This window comes from Molossus molossus, unplaced genomic scaffold (assembly GCF_014108415.1).
Source record: "Molossus molossus isolate mMolMol1 unplaced genomic scaffold, mMolMol1.p scaffold_m16_p_23, whole genome shotgun sequence".
Classification (NCBI taxonomy): Eukaryota; Metazoa; Chordata; class Mammalia; order Chiroptera; family Molossidae; genus Molossus; species Molossus molossus.
In genome coordinates, this window is record NW_023425359.1 from 1475645 (window position 1) to 1497645 (window position 22001).

General features: G+C 37.9%; 1 protein-coding gene across 7 annotated transcripts in view; it reads right to left on the reverse strand.

Annotated features, from left to right (window-relative positions):
- ARID4B (AT-rich interaction domain 4B) overlaps nucleotides 1–22001 on the reverse strand; it is a 166656-nt gene that overhangs the window by 77391 nt on the left and 67264 nt on the right. For all 7 annotated transcript variants that reach the window (XM_036277737.1, XM_036277735.1, XM_036277733.1 and 4 more), the window contains exons 6-7: nucleotides 19831–19910; nucleotides 10907–10998 (exon numbers count right to left, since the gene is read on the reverse strand). In XM_036277737.1, the coding sequence (XP_036133630.1) occupies nucleotides 10907–10998; nucleotides 19831–19910 (172 nt within the window). The remainder of the gene's footprint in view (nucleotides 1–10906; nucleotides 10999–19830; nucleotides 19911–22001) is intronic.

Below are 22001 nucleotides of genomic sequence, written 5' to 3' on the forward strand. Positions count from 1 at the left end.
CAATCCATGAAAAAGGTATATGCTTCCACTTTTTCAATGTCCTGTAGTTTTCTACGAACAGGTCCTTTACTTCCTTGGTTAAGTTTATTCCTAGGTAACTTAATTTTCTGCTGCAATTGTAAATGAGATTGTTTTATTAGTTTCTCATTCTATGAGTTCATTATTGGTGTATGAGAATGTCATTGATTTCTGGATGTTAATTTTGTATCCTGCTACTTTGCCAATTCATTTACTAAATCTACTAGATTTTTGTTGGCGTCTTTAGGGTTTTCTATGTACAATATCATGTCATCTGCAAATAATGACAGTTTCACTTCCTCCTTTCCAATTTGGATCACTTTTTTTCTTTTCTTTTTGTCTGATTGCTGTGGCTAAGACTTCCAGTACTACGTTAAATAAGAGTGGCAAAAGTGGGCATCCCTGTCTTGTTCCTCTTCTTCAGAGAAATGCTTTTAGCTTTTGTGTATTGAGTATGATGTTGGCTGTAGGGTTTTCATATACAGCCTTTATTATGTCAAGACATCATCTCTCTTTTCCTACACTGCTCAGCGTTTTTATCAGAAATGGGTGCTGGATTTTGTTGAATGCTTTTTCACCATCTATTGATATGATCATATGGTTTTTATCTTTCATTTTGTTTACGTGGTGTATCACATTTATTGATTTGCGAATATTGTACCAGCCTTGCATCTCTGGGATGAATCCCACTTGGTCATGGTGAATACTTTTTTTAATGTACTGCTGAATCCAATTTGCTAACATTTTGATAAAGATTTTGGTATCTATGTTCCTCAGGGATATTGGCCTGTAGTTTTCTTTCTTTATAGTGTCTTTATCTGGTTTTAGAATTAGGATTACGCTGGCCTCATAAAACAAGTTTGGAAGTCTTCCTTCTTCTTGAATTTTTTGGAATAGTTTGAGGAGGATGGGTGTTAGTTCTTTAAATATTCAGTAAAACTCCCCCATGAAGCCATCCGAGTCCGAGTTTTTGTTTGCTGGGAGATTCTTGATTACATCTTCAATTTCCTTAGTTGTTATTGGTCTGTTCAAGTTTTCTATCTCTTCCCGGTTCAGTGTTGGGAGACTGTACTTCCAGAAATTTGTCCATTTTGCCTAGACTGGCATATAATTGTTAAGCGTATTTTTTTTCTCTATTGATTTTAGAAATTTTAGAGAAAGAGGAAGGAAGAATGAGAGAGAGATAGAAACATCTGTGAGAGAGAACAACTGGCCACCTCCTACATGCCCCCCACTGGAGATTTGGACCACAACCTGGGCATGCACCCTGACCAGGAATTGAACCGCTGACCTCTTGGTGCACGGGTCAACGCTCAACCACTGAGCTACACTGGCCGGGCAGTTCACAGTATTTGTTAACGATCCTATGTATTTCTGTGGTGTCAGTTGTTATCTCTCCGCTTTTGTTTCCGATTTTGCTTATTTGGGTCCTCTTTGTTTCTTGGTGAGTCTAGTTAAGGGTCCATCAATCTTGTTTATCTTTTTTAAGAACCAGCTCTTTGTTTCATTCATCTTTTGAATTGTTTTTTTAGTCTCTGTGTCATTTATTTCTGCTCTGATCTTTACTATTTCTTTCTACTTGCTCTGGGTTTTTGTTTTTGTTTGCTTTCTAGTTCTTTAAGTTGTAAAGTTAGACAGACAATTAGAAATTTTTCTTGTTTCCTGAGGTAGGCCTGTAGTGCTATGAACTTCCCTCTCATAACTGCTTTCGCTGCGTCCCAGAGGTTTTGCGGTGTTGTGTGTTCGTTTTCATTGGTTTCAAGGAAGCTTTTAATTTCTTCCTTGATCTCCATGGAAACCCATGTTTTGTTTAATAACATGCTGGTTAGCCTCTAAGTGTTTGAATATTTTTCAGTGCTTTTATTGTAACTGATTTCTAGTTTCACACTACTGTGATCTGAAAAGATGCTTGATATGATTTCAATCTTCTTGAACTTGTACAGACTTAGTTTTTGTCCTAACATGTGGTCTACCCTTGAGAATGCCCCATGTGCATTTGAAAAGAATGTGAATTCTGCACTTTTGGAGTATGATTCTCTGTAGATATCTATTTAATCCATCTGATCTAGTGCATCATTTCGAGTCTCTGTGAAGTTTAATTTTTGTCTAGAGCAGCAGTTCTCAATCTGTGGGTTGCGACCCCTTTGAGGGTCAAATGACCCTTTCACAGGGATCGCCTAAACAAAATTACAGTTATGAAGTAGCAACACAAATAATTTTATGGGTGGGAGTCACCACAACATGAGGAACTGTATTAACAGGTCACGGCATTAGAAAGGTTGAGAACCACTGGTCTAGAGGATCTGGCCAGTGATGTCAGTGGGGTGTTGAGGTCCCCTGATATGACTGTATTGCTGTTGATTCCTCCTTTGAAGTCCTCCAGAAGTTTTAAAATATATTTTGGTGCTCCTATATTGGGTGTATATATGTTTACCAAGGTTATATCCTCCTGTTGGATAGATCCTTTAAAAATTCTGTAGTGGCCTTCGTCTCTAGTTATGGCCTTCATTTTGAAGGCTATTTTACCGGATATGAGTATTGCTACACCAGCTTTTTTCCCCGTTCCATTTGCTTGAAAATTTTCCATCCCTTCACTTTCAACCTATGTGAGTCTTTTGTTTTAAGATAGGTCTCTTGTAAAAAGCATATATATGAGTCATGCTTTCTTATCCATTCAGCTATTCTGTGTCTTTTGATCAAAGTATTTAATCCATTTACATTTAAGGTTATTACTGATATGTACTTATTTATTGGAATTTTTATTATGGTTATGTTTCTCTTCCTATTTCTTCTGTTTACTACAGCAGTCCTTTTAACATTTCTTGCAGTTCTGGTTTGGTGCTAATGTATTCTCTTAGATTTTTTTTTGTCTGGGAAGCTCTTTACCTCACCTTCTATTTTGAATGATACCCTTGCTGAATAGAGTAGCTTTAAATTAATTGTAAATCAAATGAGAAGAACTTAAAATTTTGTTAACCAGTTTCATCCCAATAAATCCAATAGAAAGGCCCTGGCTGTGTAGCTCAGTTGTTTAGAATGTTATCTCCATATGCCAAGGCTGCAGATTTGATCCCTGGTCAAGGAACACATAAATGGAATAACAAATTGATGTCTCTCCATAACTCATGCACTGTCTCTTTCTCCCACTCCCCCCCACCCCCAAAATCAATAAACATTTTTAATTCAATAAAAAGGCAAAAAAAAAAACTTTAGACAAGACATGTGTCACAGAATAGCAAATGATCAGATGTAAATTTTAAAAAGATCTGCAGACCTCCCTGGCCGGTTTTGCTCAGTGGTTAGAGTGTCAGCCTACAGACCAAAGAGGCACAGATTTGATTCTGGTCAAGGCCATGTACCTCAGTTGCAGTAGGTCCCCGACCCTGGTCAATGTCATGTGGGAGGCAACCAGTCACTGTGTACCTCTCGGGTGGATGTTTCTCTCTCTCTCCCTCCCTCCCACTCTACCTGCAGATAAATGGAAAAATATCCTTGGATGAAGATTATTTAAAAAAAAAAAAGATCTGCAGACATGCCCAGCAGGTGTAGCTCAATGGATTGAGCATCGCCCATAGCCTGAGAGGTCCCGGTTCAATTCCTGGTCATGGCAAATGCCCGCATTGTGGGCTGGATCCCCAGTAGGGAGTCATGTGGGAAGCAGCCAATAGATGTTTCTCTCTCACATCGATGTTCTTCTCTCTTTAAAAAATCAATAAAAAAAAAATCTGCTGACCTGTAAATACTACTTTCAAATCACTAGATTATTGGATAAATCTCAGCACTGTCACTGGGTAAAACCTATACCCATACGTAATCCCTAACAAGAATCTTCATATGCCTTATTATGCTTTATTCTTTTTTTCCATAAGGGAAAGTATTCTCTTTTCTTTTCTTTTCTCTCTTTTTTTTTTTTAATCCTCATCCGAGGACATTTTTCCATTTTTTGTACAGACAGAGTGGGAGGGAGAGAGAGGAAGAGAGAGAGAGGGAAACATCGATGTGAAAGGAACACATCGAGTAGCTGCCACCCGCACGACCAACCAGGGCCGGGGACAAACTGCAACCGAGGTACGTGCCCTTAGTGGGAACCGAACCCGGGTCTCTCCGGACCGCAGGCGGACGCTCTAACCGCTCAGCCAAACTGGCCAGGGTGAAAGTATTCTCTTTTCTAAAGGAGAAACAGCAAGTAGACTGCTTTCTTACTGTAGCAGGTGCACATATACTTTTACCAGCTTATTGAAAACAATTGAGGGGAGGGGACAAAAATATTTCTCTAATTTCAGGCATTCTATTCTCTAAGCAAAATCAAACAAAACCTCTACACACAATGGATAAACTATAAGTAAAAATTCAAGTTATACAATGATCAAAAAAATCAATAAGTTGTTTTTAAAAAATTAAGCTAGCCCTGGCCGGTTTTGCTCAGCAGGTGAGAGCATCAGCCTGTAAACCAAGAAGTTGCAGATTCAATTCCCAGTCAAGGGCACGTACCTCAGTCGTGGGTGCAAATCCCTGGCACCAGGCAGGGTCATGCCAGAGGCAACCAACCAATCAATGTGTCTCTCTCACATCAATGTTTCTATGTTTCTCTCTCTCTCCCCCCCCAACTCTACCTTTAAAAAAAAAAAAAAAATCAATGAAAAAATATCCTCAGGTAAGGATTAAAAAAAAAAAAAAAATCAAGGTAGCCTGATGGGAGTAGCTCAGTTAGTTAAGCGTCATCTTGGGCACCAAAAGATTGCTGGTTCAATTCCCAGCCAGGACACATAACCGGGTTGCAGGTTTGATCCCTGGTCAGGGCACGTACAGAAGGCAACTGATAGATGTTCCTCTCTCACACTGATGATTCTGTTTCTTTCTCCCTCCCTCTATCTAAGCATGTTCTCAGGTGAGGATTAAAAAGAAATAAAGCTAGAGGATGATAAGCATTAGAAAAGAAAATACTTGAATATATTAGGATTAATGGATTAAAAGTAAAACTGAATTAAAGAAAAGTGTTAACAATCAATTTTGGAATACCTGGGGGCAGATTACTGGATTGTGGATTAGTAAATTGTTAAAAGAAAACATAGGTAGTAATATACTATTGCAACAATGAAGTCCAGGGAATCCTGGGAAGAAATAATCTTATTTATCTTTGTACAATATTTAAATGGCAATCAAAGAACAATAACAAAGATTTCTTGAGCTTAGAATGGAAGAGGAAATTAATGTCAGATAAACAAGACTCTGTTGTAGAAAATCACTCTGAAGCTTTGAGGAAGTGTGATTAAGGAGACGGCATTTCACTGTGGTGCTTAACGCATCAAGACTTATAGTGCGAAGCAGAAACATTATAATGTCTCTTGGAAGTAAGAATGATGACAGTGGTCAGGGGGGAGAAACAGCAAGCAAAACAAAAACACCGATGAGCTTGGCTCATCACTTCCTACACTGGTAATTCTCACCCTTTTGTCTCCCTTCATACTTTGCACAAATACAACCCAATCCCAACATGAAATCTCTCATTACACACAGAGGTTCTCAACACAAAATCACTGACTTAGAATGTCTGCTAGAGTCTTTAGAAAGCAAAGATCAACTTGCTCAGTGAAAACAGCATGCTTTATTTTCATATATTCAAGAAAGGGAGACCTCAGCTAAGAAACATAACAGACTTTTTAATAAATCATAATTTTTGGTCATTTTTGTAAATCAAGCTATTTGATATTCTATAAATTACATTACTTTATTTTATTTTATTTATTGCTTTTTAGAGAGAGACAGAAACACTGATGAAAGAACATTGATTGGCTGCCTCCTGCATGCCCCTAACTGGAGGTCCAGGCCCCACAACCTAGGCATGTGCCTTGACTGGGAATCGAATTGGCGACCTCTTGGTGCATGAGTCGACACTCAACTACTGAGCCACAGAAGCCGGGCTATAAGTTACCTTATTTTAAATTTATTTTTACTTTGGATTACATTTTAGAAAGCTAAAATATGTCTAAATATGAGATGCAATATTTTCAAAATTAAAAAAAATTATTGCTTGATTAAAAAACTTTTTCCTGCCCTAGCCGGTTTGGCTCAGCAGTTAAAGAGTGTCAGCCCACGGACTAGAGAGTCCCGGGTTTGGTTCCAGCTAGGGGCACGTACCTCTGTTGTAGTTTGTCCTGGGCCCTGGTTGGGGTTGTGTGGGTGGCAGCCACTCAATGTGTCCTTCTCACATCGATGTTTCTCTCTCTTCCTCCCTCTCTCCCTCCCATTCTACCTGAAGATAAATGCAAAAATGTCCTCCGGTGAGGATTAAAAAACAAAAAAACAAAAAACTTTTTCCTATAATAAAAAACAATATGAGAATGCTGTTTTAAAAAACAATACAGCCACCCTGGCCAGTTTGGCTCAGTGGTTAGAGCGTTGGCCTGCAGTCCAGAGAGACCCGGGTTCAATTCCCGCTAAGGGCACATACCTCGGTTGCAGTTTGTCCCCGGCCCTGGTTGGGTGGTGCGGGTGGCAGCCACTCGATGTGTCCCTTTCACATCGATGTTTCTGTCTCTCTCTTCCTCTCTCCCCCTCCTGCTCTATCTGAATCAAAAATGGAAAGATATCCTCCGGTGAGGATAAAAAAAAAAAAACAATATAGCCCATGCCCTCACCAGTGTTGCTCAATGGTCAGAGCATCAGCCTGCACACCAAAGGATCACGGGTTCGATTCCCAGTCAAAAGCACATACCTAGGATCCCTGGCCCTGGTTGGGTACATGTGAGAGGCAACCAATCAATGCATGTCTCTCACATCAATGTCTCTGTCTCTCTCTATCCCTTTCTTCCTCCTTTCAACTATCTACATACCAGTGGAAAAAATACCCTCAGGTAAGGATTAACAACAAAATAATAACAACAACAACAACAATAATAATACAGCCCAAAACAGTCCTGCCTGTCAAACACACACATTAGTATGCAGAATTTTTATATACTCATATATAAATGAAATCGTGTTACATGCTAGTTATTTCATGAAAAGTTTTCAATTCAATACACAACATGTAGTACTTACACAGTGTTTACTATATATACTTCATTTATATATTTTACATTTTTTTATTGATTTTTTTTTTTTTTTTTTTTTGGAAAGAGAGGAAGAGAGAGAGAGAAAGAAACATCAATATGAAAAAGAAACATCAATCGGCTGCCTCTTGCACACACACCCGCCCCCTCCTTGGGATCCAGCCCACAACCCCAGCATGTGCCCTGACCAGGAATCAAACCAGGATCTCTCAGTCCATGAGACAATACTCAACCCAATGAGCCACACCAGCCGAGCTGTTTATATATACTTTAAAAGTAAGAATTCATTTAACCTTTGCAACAACTCTAAGAAATCTCAAATTTACAAATAAGAAAACCAAAGCATGAAAAGATTAAGTAAACTGTAATCAAATAAAAAATGTGGCAGAGGCAGAATTCAAAACCGGTCATCTGGGTCCACCGTTCACACACTCTTAAAACTTAACAACTCTAAGCCAAATTGTCATTCTAAAGAGCTAGAGAAGTGGAAATCTTCACTAATGAAGTAATTTTACATTAAATAACCAGCATTTCACTGTTCTGATATCATCAATCAGAGTTAATTAAAAGTTGACTATAGCCCTGGCTGATGTGGCCCAGCTGGTTGAGCACTGTCCCATGCACCAAAAGGTTGCTGGCTTGATTCCTGGTCAGGGCATGTGCCTACTATGTGGCTCAACCCCCCCAGCAGAGGGTATGCAGAAGGCAGCTGACTGATAAATTTGTCTCTCCCTCTCACTTCCTCTCTCTCTAATTTCAATAAAAACTTATTTTATCTCTGGCTGGCTTGGCTCAGGGGTTGGAGAGTCGGCCTGTGGACCAGAGTCCTGGGTTCAGTTCCCACTAAGGGTGCGTACCACGGTTGCAGTTTGTCCCCAGACCTGGTTGGGGTTGTGTGGGTGGCAACCACTCAATGTGTCTTTCTCACATCGATGTTTCTCTCTCTCTCTTCTTCCCTCTCTCCCTCCCACTCTATCTGAAGATAAATGCAAAAATGTTCTCGGGTGAAGATAAAAAAATATACATATATTTTAATTTTTTTTAAAAAAAGAGTTGACTATAAAACAAGAAGACTCTAATGACCAATGGTAGATAAAATGTTTAATTCACAATTGAAGTCATTAATTTTTAAAGATATCAAAAGATTTAATTTATAAGGCTTTCAGTGAATATTTTATGGCAACATAACCCTCTGGAACAACTGAAAACATTATTAAATTATAATAACTTCTAATAATCACAATAGGACTCTTCCATAATAATAATGCCATCATACATTTTTTTCATTTTTCTTTTAAACCAAAACACTCAATTTCATTTTATTTTTTTTATCCTCATCCGAGGACATTTTTCCATTTTTTGTTCAGATAGAGTGGGAGGGAGAGAGAGAGAGAAACATCGACGTGAAAGGGACACATCAAGTGGCAGTCACCCACGCAACCCAACCAGGGCCGGGGACAAACCGCAACCGAGGCATGCGCCCCTAGCGGGAACTGAACCCAGGTCTCTCTGGACCACAGGCCGACACTCCAACGGCTGGGCCAAACCGGTCAGGGAAGAACACTCAATTTTAAACGATATATGTAGAAGAGTAAATACTAGTTACAACCTGAGTATCCTGAAAATAATCAAGTCACCAGCAAGCTAAATCACAAATGAAAATTATTCACCTAGTAATTAAAAAAAAATTTTTCTAAAAGATTCAATAAAAGAAAAAACAACCAAACAAAAACCTCGTGGCCTGAATCATAAGTATAGTAGGAAAGTAAGTAATATTAAATATTTTTTCAATGCAAGGATTAATCTTTTACTTTCCTCCTTCAAATGAGACATTATTTATTTACTGTTAAAACTAATTTGGAAAGTAACTGAAGTACTCTATCTAAACAAAAAAGAATCAACCAATTGAATAGGAAAAGGCTTATGGAGCACAGGTGAATTCAAGTCCTGGTCCTTTCTTTCCTGTGTTCCTTGAATTAGCTACTTATTGTCTCTTTGGGCAATTTCTAATAAGGATAAAACTAATACCTATGTTCATGGGCTTGCTATAAAGGCTGAAACTAAATAATGTAAGAGATAGTGCTTATCCAATTTCTATCTCCAAAGCTCAGCCACAATTAGATTTAATACTTGATTTTCCATATTGAATGAAAATATTCACTTACATTAAAGTTTTAAATAATTCGACTAATATTTATCTTTAATAGCTATGCTAACAGTATTTGGGCTTAGACACATTAAAATTTTAAAAATCTAATCAAAGTAAAATTTTAAATTTGTTTTCAAAACAAATTCTTTGGGGGGGGGGGGGTACATGCCCCTAGGGGAAACCGAACCCAGGACTCTCTGGTCCACAGGCTGACATTCCAACCACTGAGCCAAATGGGCCAGGGCCAAAAACAAATTCTTAATAGAGTAAGTGAAAACTACATTCTCTAGCCCCATCCCTTTCAACTTTCCTCTGTTCCATGAAGGCAACTGTTTTTAACTCTTTCAGGTGTTCCTCTGATAGTTACTACCTTCTCTCTAAATAATAATCTTATGCTGGTATTTTTCTTTCTAATGTTTTTTCTTTATTGATTTTAGAGCGAGGGAGACAGAAACACCAATGAGAGAGAACATCAACTGGCCGCCTCCTGCATGCCCCCCACTGCATGTGGGATTTGGCCCACAACCTGGGTAATGTGCCCTGACTGGGAATAGAGCCGGCACATGTATGGAGACTCAACCACTTACCTACACCTGCCAGGGCTGCTCCTATTTCTTTCTTTATACATTTTAGGCGTCTTTTAGTTTACTCACTTCCCACTGTTACAAGGATGTATCTTTTATACTTAAACCACCTCCCACCCTCCATTCTACTAAAGTAGTTTTCCTTTCTTACATAATTTTTTGGGGAAATTACAAAGTATCTTTGCTATTTTGTGTTTGTTATCATCATATCTTTAATTTCCCCCTCGATGTTCCAATTCATTAGGTAATCAAGTCCTGCTTTATAACAGAGACTTCCATTCCTGCATTCTGCATTCCACTCTCTAGAGTTCCTCTTGAGAAGTCTGATGCCATTCTGTCTCTCAGTCCTTTGCAATGTTATTTTTCTTTCTGGAACTATTTGAAGATTGTCTTATTCTTTTATCTCTGATGACCTGATATTTCACTACCCCTTGATCCTGTGAGGCTTTTAAATTTAGCCTTTTGGAGCCTGGCACATTTCATTGAAAGTAATTTGCGAAGTATGTAAATTATGTGACACAACTGCAACACATGAAAAGTGAGACAGTTCCTGATGTCAGGAAGAGTAAAATTATGAGAAAGGGAAAACATTACAATGATAATAAGTGGTAAAATATTGTCTCTGATTTAGATAATTGCAAAGAATTTAGAGAGTTCAGAGGATAAAATATATGTCTGTTTTCAAAGAAAGAGGGGGGGAGACACAAATGATTCACATAAAACTGGGAGCATTTCTGATAAGAATTGAAGAATGAAAGAGTGTCATGGAAGGGTGGCATTAGAGACCAAAAAACATAAATAAAAGCATGATATCAGGAAAAGAAAGGATTTATTCATGGAATGTTAACTAGTAGTTCCACTTTGACTATAGTATCAAGATACATGGGAGAAATGGGAGGTACATACATAGTTGTTAAGGTTGGCTGAACATGGAAAACCTCAAGAATCCGTTCTAAGGAGTCTGCCACTACTATTATATCTAAAATTACTATTAGATCCAGTTAGCATTTTGCAAATTACAATTAAAAATTAGTGACTACTGAAACAATACTAGAAGGATAAATTAATTCAAGTTTAACTAACAGTTATGAAAATGGACTTACATATGATTAGATCTTCTTCCTCTATTTGTTTTCTTTCCTATGACTGGAGTGCCAAAATGTTCAGGGTTGGTGAGTGGGAGCTGGTCTAATGTCTGTGGGTAAGAACATAAACCCATAAAAAGTTATTACGTTGCAAGTTCTTTCTTCTTTTTAAACCAAATCAGTTTAAGAATATGTTAAGATGTTGCAATTAAAAACTTCTCCCAAGGAAGACTAAAATACAACTTTGCTAAAGATAGAAAACTCTTGTTTCAAAGATTAGAATAAAGATGATTGAGCCTATGACTGAAAAAAGAAGCAAAAAGAAACTTAGCTGTTCTCTCTAGATGATTTCATTATCTATTTGAAGGTTGACAGACTTGTAATAATGATTAATATACAAAACAAAACAAACACAACTTGGTGGAAACATAGATTTGAGAGTTAAGACATCTATACAAAAGACCTAACTTCTAGGCTGGGGCCAATTGCAGCTCAAATTTTTCTTGGTGCATAGAGATTCATAATATATTAAATAAATTCTTAATAAGTAACAGAAACAAAATTAATTATCAGAATAATCATCCCATTGCTTGAAAATAAGACTTTAGATATGCTGTATTATTACTTTGCAAACAATTTTCTTTGCACTAAACCTTTAAGAAAATGTAAAACTTAACTTTTCTACACTTAATATTTTATTTTCTCTTCCTTTGCAACCTGCAAAATCCAATATTGCACTTAGTATGAAGATAGTAATCAACAAGTGAATGTTTTTTGCTTATTATCAATTGACAGTTCATTGGTCAGCCCATTTCTTCCTAACCCCATCCAAAAATAATGATGTCCAGACAAAGAAGTGGTTGATGGTTAAAAGCAAAATAAAGAAAAAGGAATTTTCTCTCTCTCTCTTTTCCTCTCTCTCTCTAAAATACCATAAAAACATTTTTTTAAGAAAAAGAAAAAGGATTTTGGAACTATTTCTGAAGATGTTATTCCAACTAACTTAATTCCCTGAATATCAATTCTGCAATATTTCTACTTTTCCTTCATTTTTAAGATTTTCCACAGTTGCTATTCCTTATATCCCTCCAATAAAACCTTTGCTATTACAGATAGTCTCATAAACACTAGGGCAACTAAAAATCCCAAGAAAACTGTCAGGATGGAAGTGAAAGTGAGGAACTACTTAGGATAAAGAATTCTCAAAGTTACAAACCACAGTGTTGTATGAAACAAAGTCCATCAATTTAGATTTAAAGATCAGATATCTCGACTTCCGGTCAAGATCCCAGTGTAGGTAAACAGGGTATCGCTGCCTCCTCCAACCACATCAAAATTACAACTAAACTACAACACAACCATCATTCAGAACCACCTAACATAGATCTGAATGGAAGTCCTACAACTATGAAATTAAAGAAGCCACATGGAGACTGGTAGGAGGGGCGGAGGGGCGGAGGGGCGGGGGGGCGGGGGGGCGAACAGGGGGAAGGGCTGGTCCCACACCCACGTGTGGTGGATAAAAATCAGGAGGGACACCTGGCTGGGAAGGTCCTCCCTGAGTTCTGAGAGGTCCCTGTCCCACACCAGGCACCCAGCTCAGGGTTCCAGTGCAAGGAAAAGTCCCCATAACTTCTGGATGTAAAACCAGCGGGAACTGAAAATGAGGGAGACTTGAGGCTGCTGGAGCCCCAGGCAGCTCCTCTTAAAGGGCCCACACACAGACTCACTTGGACTCGCTACCTCTGAGCTCGGAGTGGGGGCAGCTTCAGGGGTGCCAGAGACATACAGAGAAGAACTGAGCTGTCTGGCCTCGGGATGGGGGCTGGAGGGGCAGCTTTCTCCTAGACAGAGGTGCTAGCAGAGACTGATGTTCCTTTGGTGAGCCCTTCCCTGGGGTGGCAGACAGTCGCCATATCTGGGACTCCAGCAATCTGGTTCACACGGTTTGCCCCACCCTGGTGATTCCCTGAGGCCCCACTCTGGTGATTCCCTGAAGGCCTGCCCTACCCAACCTTTGGGCCCACCCAAGCTGTTTCTAAAGGCTTTACCATAGGACTGGCCTGTCTTGGATCCTGCTTCAGAGTTTCCTAAAATCTCTCAAACCAGCAGCACCTGGTCTCAGCGAGCCCCATACCTCTTGTTAAGTGGCCCAAGGTCTGGCACTAGAAGCAACCAGCCTTGGTTCACAACTTGGTTTTTCCTGGACATCTCCAAGTCCAGCACAAGAACCAGCCATCTGCAGATCACTTTGTAGCATAGGCCGAATGGCCCTGGATAGAACACAGGCAGTGGCTGACCTTGCCCCAGAGCCAGAATACTCAGTGGACAACTTCAGACCACATTGAAACCCCACCACCCAACCACCTCCACAAGTGACACACTCAATGAGCGAACTCAGTGGGTACCAGAGCCCTGATTAAGTAAGTCTTGCTCTGTGTGGTAGGCCTCTACACAGCTCATCCTCCAAGGTAATCAGAGGCCAGTGGCTAGTAGGTACAGCCAGTCCTTAAAGCTGATCAGCCTGAGTAAATCCCTCCCATTGACATGCCCATAGCAATCAAGACTCAATTACAACAAAAGGATGTACAGTCCACACAAGGGATGAAACTTGAGGGCCCAGATGGGGTGATCAGAGAGGCTCTACTACTGGACCCTATAAAACACCTACAAAAATAGGCCACCCTAAGAAGCCTAGGAGACACAGTAAGTATACCTAATACATAGAAACAATCACAGGGAAGCAGCCAAAATGAGGAGACAAAAAAACATGTCCCAAATGAAAGAAAAGAACAAAACTCCAGGAAAAGAACTAAGCAAATGGAGATAAGTAATCAATCAGATGCAGAGTTCAAAACAAAGGTTATAAGGTTGCTCAAGGAACTTGGTGAGACATTCAAGGAACTTAGTGAGACCTTCAAGAAACTTAAAGAAACCTCCAAAGAACTTAGTGAGAACATCAACAACATCAAAAAGGACCAGTCAGAAATCAAGGATGCACGAACTAAAATCAAAAATAATTTACAGGGAATCAATAGTAGAATAGATAAAGCCAAGAAGCAAACCATCGATTTGGAATATAAGGAAGCAGAAAACAATCAGAACAACAAAAAGTAAATAGAATCCAAAAAAATGAGGATAGTGTAAGGAGCCTCTGGGGCAACTTCAGGCGTGCCAACATTTGCATAATAGGGGTGCCAGAAGAAGAAAAAAGAGGGCAAGAAATTGAAAACCTATTAGAAAAAATGACAGAAAAATTCCCTAACTTAGTGAAGGAAACAAACATACAAGTCCAGGAAGCACAGAGAGTCCCAAACAAGTTGAACCCAAAGAGGTCCACACCAAGACACATCATCATCAAAATGCCAAAGGTTAAATACAAAGAGAAAGCAGCAAGAGAAAAGCAGTCCGTTACCTACAAAGGAGCTGCCATAGACTGTCAGCTGATTTCTCAAAAAGAAACTTTGCAGGCCAGAAAGGAGTGGCAAGAGATATTCAAGGTGATGAAAAGCAATGACCTACAACCAAGATTACTCTATCCTGCAAAGCTATCATTTAGAATCAATGGACATATCAAGAGTTTCCCAGACAAAAAAAAAAAGCTAAAGGAGTTCATCATCACCAAAACAGTATTATATGAAATGTTGAAGGGTCTTCTTGAAGAAGAACAAAAAGATGAACAATAAAATGGCAATTAATACATACTTATCAACAATTGAATCCACAAACAAAATGAACAAACAGAACAGAAACAGACTCACAGATACAGAAAACATTTTGTTGCTTGCCAGATGGGTGGTGGCTGGGGAGATGGGTGAAAAAGATGAAGGAATTAAGAAGTACAAATTGGTTGTTAGACTGATGAACCTCAAAGGGAAGGGGGGGAGGGATGGTGGGATGAGATAAACCAAAGAACTTCTATGCATATATGCATAACCAATGGACACCAACAATAGTGTGGGGAAGGCAGGAGAGGGGCGGGATTGAGGAGGAGGGGGTAAATCGGGGGAAAAAAGGGGGGAATATCTATAATACATTCAACAATAAAAATGAGGTAAAAAAAAAAAAGATCAGATATCTAAATACAAACTAATGCTAATATTTAAAAATAAATTCTTTATTTGTAAAACTGGGATAATTTTGTTGAGACAATGATAAACTGAAAAGGAGAAATATATTAACAACCTATTTGTATAAATCATTAGAATATATGTAAATGTATGTAAATTTAAGGTATACATGTATCCAACAACAAAGAATACAGTGTAGGAAAAAACTACTAGCCATAAAATATTAAATAAATGTCTTCAAAGGATAGACAAAAATCAAAACTTTTATAGGGGAAAAACCTACTCTTTCAAATTTAGTTTGTAATCTGGGAATCTAAAAACATTTGGAGATAAAAGTTGGCCAAAAAAAACCAATAATATGTCAAACAGAAATTCAGAAGTCACTTGTCATTAAGAGCTAATTATGCTTCCCAAGGGTGAAAATTTTATATTTGGTAAACAGGGAAAATAATCTGGAGTCACTTTCTGCCAAGCCAGCAGATGAATTAAATGCCTTTTCTCACCTCCCTAAAAGTAAGGTTACTCTCTTGAAAGCACAGATCCCTACTATACAGTGGTGGGCAAAGATAGGTTTATAGTTGTATGTAATACACAGTTTACTCTTATATTATTATTCATTAATTATTCTGTTATTTATTTGTATTACAACTGTAAACTTATTTTTGCCCACCCCTATATACTATGATTTCTATTTTAAGCATCTGCTCATCATTTCACTTTTTTTTTTAATCCTCACTTGAGGATATTTTTCTACTGATTTTCAGATAGAGTGGGAGGGGGGAGAGAGAGAGAGAGCGAGAGAGCGAGAGAGAGAGAGAGAGAGAGAGAGACAGACATCAATTGGTTGCCTCCCACCAAGACCCTGACCAGGGCCAGGGACCGAACCACAACCCAGGTAGGTGCCCTTGACCAAAATCAAACCCGTAACTCTCTGGTCCGAGGGCTGACAGTCTAACTGTTCAGCCAAACCGTCTATGGCATCGTCACTTCACTTATTACTGGAAAAAAATATCCAGAGTTTCTAAAGAGTTATCCACGAATATAGGTATTTTCAAATAAACCATATTCTCTCCCTGGTATGCAATAAAGAGTGAGAACAGTAAGAAGCTGTATCTCGGTCCTAGCCTCAGTCCATGCCCAGGAAAGCAGGAGCACCTTTACTTGAAGTGATAGAAAGACTTAGAGGAGAGAAGAATTTGTCTTGCCTCATACCAAAAGAGCAAAAACCAGAGACTCCTGGCTATATTAAAGGCTCAAAGGAAATTCCATAGGCTTTGGGGAAACATGCCCATAGCCTCGTTACCAAAAATGGGCTGAGGCAATTATGAAGCTGGGAGTTTATCAAATCTTCCTTTAGATTTTTCAATTGCATGTAGTAAATGCACAGAGAGAATACCAGCTGATTAAACTACTTTTTTTTTTTTTTATCCTCACCCGAGGACATTTTTCCATTTTTTGCACAGATAGAGTGGGAGGGAGAAAGAGGAAGAGAGAGAGAGGGAAACATCGATGTGAAAGGGACACATCGAGTGGTTGCCACCCGCACGACCAACCAGGGCCGGGGACAAAATGCAACCGAGGTACATGCCCTTAGCGGGAACCGAACCCGGGTCTCTCCGGACCGCAGGCGGATGCTCTAACCGCTGAGCCAAATCGGCCAGGGCTGATTCAACTACTTTTTTTTTTTTTTTTTTTATCCTCACCCAAGGACATTTTTCCATTTTTTGTTCAGGTAGAGTGGGAGGGAGAGAGAGGAACAGAGAGAGAGAGAGAAACATCGATGTGAAAGGAACACATTGAGTGGCTGCCACCCGCACAACCGACCAGGGCCGGGGACAAACTGCAACCGAGGTATGCGCCCTTAGCGGGAACCGAACCCGGGTCTCTCAGGACCGTAGGCCGATGCTCTAACCGCTGAACCAAACCGGCCAGGGCTAAACTACTTTTGAATAATATTCAAATTGTGAACAGTCTGTAGAAATTCCCAAACACTCCAACAAATGTCAGCCAGTGGGCAACATCCTCACTCAGCTGGTCATGGCCAGAACTAACGATTTTAATGTCAGAATTCAAACTGACTAAAGTGCTATTTTGGCCTCTTAGCATGGAAATCTTGAATTTAAGTCTTTGTTTTGGTATGTAGCTTATTAATGGAATTTGTGATCTAAAATATGACCAGTATGATGAAGCTTTTCTCTCAAAGGCCAAAGTTATTACTAATAATGACAATGCTGAGTAATATTTCAAAATATTTTAAAGTTTTTTTGAAAATATCAAATAAAGGGAAGGAATATATAGGTAGTAGATTAAATACACTCCTGACATTTCTTCACAGAGCTTAATGCACTTACAGTTTAAAATTTTTTTAATTGATTTTTTAGAGACAGAGGAAGAGCGAGAGAGAAAGATAGAAACATTGATGTGAGAGAGATACATCAATCAGTTGCCTCCAGCACTCCCCCTTATGGGGATAAAGCCCAAAACCTGGGCATGTGTCCTGAGTGGAAATCGAACCGGGACCTCTCAGTCCACGGGAAGATGATCAATCCACTGAGCCACACTGGCCAGGCTAAAATATTTTTAACTGTTTGATCAATGCTTATTCTTCTCCAACAGGTGGTAAATTACCCATGTCCCCACTGCCCAGCACAGCACCTGGCACATGGGACCGGAGTAAGGAAAACTATGCCAGCATTCCAATCACGCTTACGTAGAAAACACACACAGTAAAACTGAGCCTCCTGAAAGGCAAGAGGAGACATGGAGGTACTTGCTCATAATGCTTCAGCCTTTACACTACAACTGCCTTATGAACTATTCCAACTCAAAATTCTCCTGCAAAAACAAAATTAATATTTCAGATACTTCTCTGGATTAAATAAGACACATGCTTTCACTTAACAGATAAATCCAGTCTTCAAGACCCCCATATCCACTGACCCCACTACATGTTCTAATGAAGGAAAATGAAGTTATTTCTAAGAATTACCTAAACTCCAAAAGCACTCTGTTACTTCATCAGTGTAAAAAGCCAAATTCACTGCATTTCCTACATTGAAACCTTCACAATTAATTCAACAAATATTTATTAAAGGTTTTTGTGCAGAAAACACTGGTAGGAAAAGGAATCTATTAAGATAATAAAAACATGGCTACTCCTCAGAATAGCTTAAGATCTTGTAGAGAAAATAAGAATAACCCAAAACACCATAAAATAAGAATAAGAAAAGTGAAAAACCACCCAAGGATAAAGAGTTCAAATTTGGTTAGAGAGCTCATGAAAGACATCATGGAGGAGGAAGCATTTCTAAGTGGCTGTAAGAGGAACAGGGCTCAGCAAAAACCAAGATAACAAAGCATAAAACACAATCTGGAAATACCAAGTAGTCTTATAAGGAAGAAGCACAGGGAAATGGTGGAATATGAGACAGAAAAGATAGGCTAGGATCATAATACAAATTCAATCATTTAAAGAAAGGAGAAACATTTTCAAAACAAACAAAAATAACCCATAAAATAAAGTTTAATGGTTTAATAAATAATATTAAATGTCAACCCCAAAACAGTTTTAAATAGTGAGTGGAAAAAAATTATGGTTGGGACCTAGAGACTCTAACATTATTTATAATAGTATGTCCAATTTAAAAATTCTGATTAGCAAGCTACAGATTTACAAAACTTTGTGAACTTTCCCTTCTTAGTAAGTGAATACCAACTTTTAATTTTAGAGCATGAATTTGGTGGTAGAAAGTGCTGGTTTGAGAACCAGCTCTAATGATGTTTCATCTTCTTAAGTAAAAGAAAATAATGGTCTCTACTTCATACTGTAAATGCAATAATATATGTAAAGCACTGAGAAATGCTTTATATTTCCCTGGGAAATATAAGTACTTCATTTATTCACACAACTAACATTTATCCAGTTCCTACTCTGTGCCAGACACTGATCTAGGAACTGGGAACAAAATGGTGAACAAGATGTACAAAATCCCTGCCCTTGTGACACATTCTAGTGGGAAAGGCAGACAATAAACAAATCATTAAGCACATATATAACATTTTGACATCGGAGAACGATACATGCTATAAAGAAAATGAAACCAACCTAAAAAAATTAAGAGGGCCCTGGCCAGTCTGGCTCAGCAGTTAAGAGTGCTGGCCCACAGACAGGTTTGATTCCCAGTCTAGGGCGCGTACCTCGGTTTCGGGTTCGATCCCCGACCCTGGTCTGGGTAGTGCAGGAGGCAGCCAACTGATGTCTCTCTCTCAAATCAATGTTTCTGTTTCTCTCTATCTGCCCATCCCCACTCTATCTGGAAAAAAAAAAATCAATGGCAAAATATCCTTGGGTGAGGATTTTAAAAAATAAACAAACATACATACAAATAAACAAATAAAATTAGAAGGGATAGAAGGGACAGTTGTAGAAAGGGCAGTCAGGCAAGGCATCTCTAAGGAGAGGCTAGAATCATGTCAGCTATTATAGCAGTAGTGGGTTAGTACTGCTATAGTACTGTAGTAACTACATATTTTAATGATGATGGGGTTCAACTGGATTATAAATCGGACATCTCTTTTCTATAATCATTTACAAATTAAAGTAGTCTATATAAAAATTGCCTAAAGGTGATAATTAAATAAGCCCATTGTATTTTCTTTGTGGACAAAAAGGCTGAAAAAACTTTAGACAAAAAAAGAAGACAGAACCTGGTATTGAAACACAAGGCTTCAAACAGGCTTCATAGGTTACATTATAATGGTATTTATATATTCACAAGTTTTTCTGATTAAAATATAAATTGCTTGATTTGAGAAAGCAAAAATCTGCTCCCCCCAATACAAAATATGTTCATTTGTTAAACGATTACTTACTTCACTTTCAGCAAAATGTCTCTCTCCTTTCAGGCACAGTGAAGATCGTCTCAGTGTTTTCTCATCTCCATCATCAAAAACTGCGAGAGGAGGTAAAAATGGAGACGACTGAAGACTTTTTCAAAGATTAACAGGATAATATAAATTATTTAATTTTGAGTGCAAATAGAGCTACTGTCCTAAAAGATTACATTCAAAATTCAATTCACATTTATGTCTTCTAATAAACAACTTCAAACATAGAGTTTTCCAATTTCTAGCAAAAAAGAAATAATATACCTTAAATAAAACATCTTCCCTGAAACAGAAAATGCCAAATAAAAATAAGTTAGCATTTCAGGACAAAACTATTTAAATGCTAATTAACCTTCTCAATGTGGTGAGGGAAAGGCAAGTTTTCCTGCTGGTAAATACCAACAGACTTACCAGAAAGAGTACAAATTTATATATTCAGACTGCCCTTAAAACATTACTCTATTTTTATTTAAAGCAGGGTTTCTCAAACCCAACACTACTAACACTTTGAACCACAGCATTCTTTTTCAGGAAGGCTGTACTGTGCACTGGAGGATATTAAACAGCAGTTAGGTGCCAGTAGCACCCCTCTTCCCAGTAACGATAACCAAAAATGTCTCCAGACACTGTCAAATGTTCCCTGAGTAATGAACTACTTATTTAAAGTACTAACATGTCCCACCAAATTTATATACGTTTATATATACACCACTTTATGATATAATTTTAGTATATACTACATCTCACAAAGCATGGGAAGAGAATATCTCTATTTTTTAAAATGTTGTTAGGCCCTGATTTCAGAAACATCAGTTTTTGCCTAGCTACCAAAATTAAGTTCTTATATATTATATGAGACTTCACATTATGTGAGATTGGGTAAATAACTTATAGCACATTATTTTAATGCTATAGCTAAAATATTCAATGGTAAAAGTACCACATTTATAAGATGGACAACCACACCTAATTACCGTAAAAATTTACTACACACAATTGCTCAATCTTGTAAACCTGTATAAAATCAAGTATTTCCTCTCTCTTCACCAGGTTCTTTCCTCATCCCACAAAAATATAAACAAAACTCATCTATACTATTTCAAAAGCTCCATCGTATTTGGACATCACCAAAGATATTTTATTGGGTATTTACTTTCATTTGTGAGGTCATTCAAGAGTAAGAATTATTACCATTCATTAAGAAATATTGGAATAAATAGCTATTTATTTGGAAAAAGATACTTTACTGTATTAAAAAATGTTCAAAAAAATAAACTGTAGGTGAAATAAAAAGCTGTTAGTAAAACTATAAAGATTATATTGGAAAATAAATTAACACTGATGGAAGGAAGGTCTTAAAACAAGATTCAAAAGTAAACTACAAAGAAAGAAGCAACAGGTAAACTGACTACATGAAAATTTATAGAAGAGGTTAAGAGTAAAGCAATATGAGAAAGCACTTGCAACTAAGGCAGCATAGGGCTAATATCCAGAATATATAAAGAACTCACAACCTAAAAATAATAAGAAAGAGATAATCATTCTAAGAGGAGAAAGGAGGAAAATGCTAAGACACTATAAGCTAGCAATTCAAAACATATAGGGTGGGGCAACAGTAGGTCTATAGTTGTGAGTATGCAAAAACATAGTTTATTTTTGTATTATTTACTAATTAGTTTATTTTCCATACGAACGACTGTACACGTACTTTTAGCCCATCCTGTATATATAAATGTTCCTTTCAATAAACATATGAAAAGATGTTTAATCTCACTAGTAATTATGAAAGGAACATATTAAAACAAAACTCAGAGTCTATTTTGTGTCCAAATAGGCAAAAATTTTAAAAGATTACTACCATCAACTTTGACAACAGTTAGAAAAACAAGTACACTCATACACTGTTCATGGGAGTGTAAAGCCTTTGATGAAGGCAGTTGTGATTACCCAGTAAACCTTTAAGAGTATATTTCACATCCACATATGTCTACTTCTCAATGCAAACACTAAGGAAATACTAGAATAATGTGCATGTACAAAAGACATTAATTCGGCATTTATTCTAATAGAAAAAACAAAACACAACTGGAACATCATTGAAAAAGAAAATAAGTTCTGACATATCAAATATTATAAAATATAATACTACTAACTTT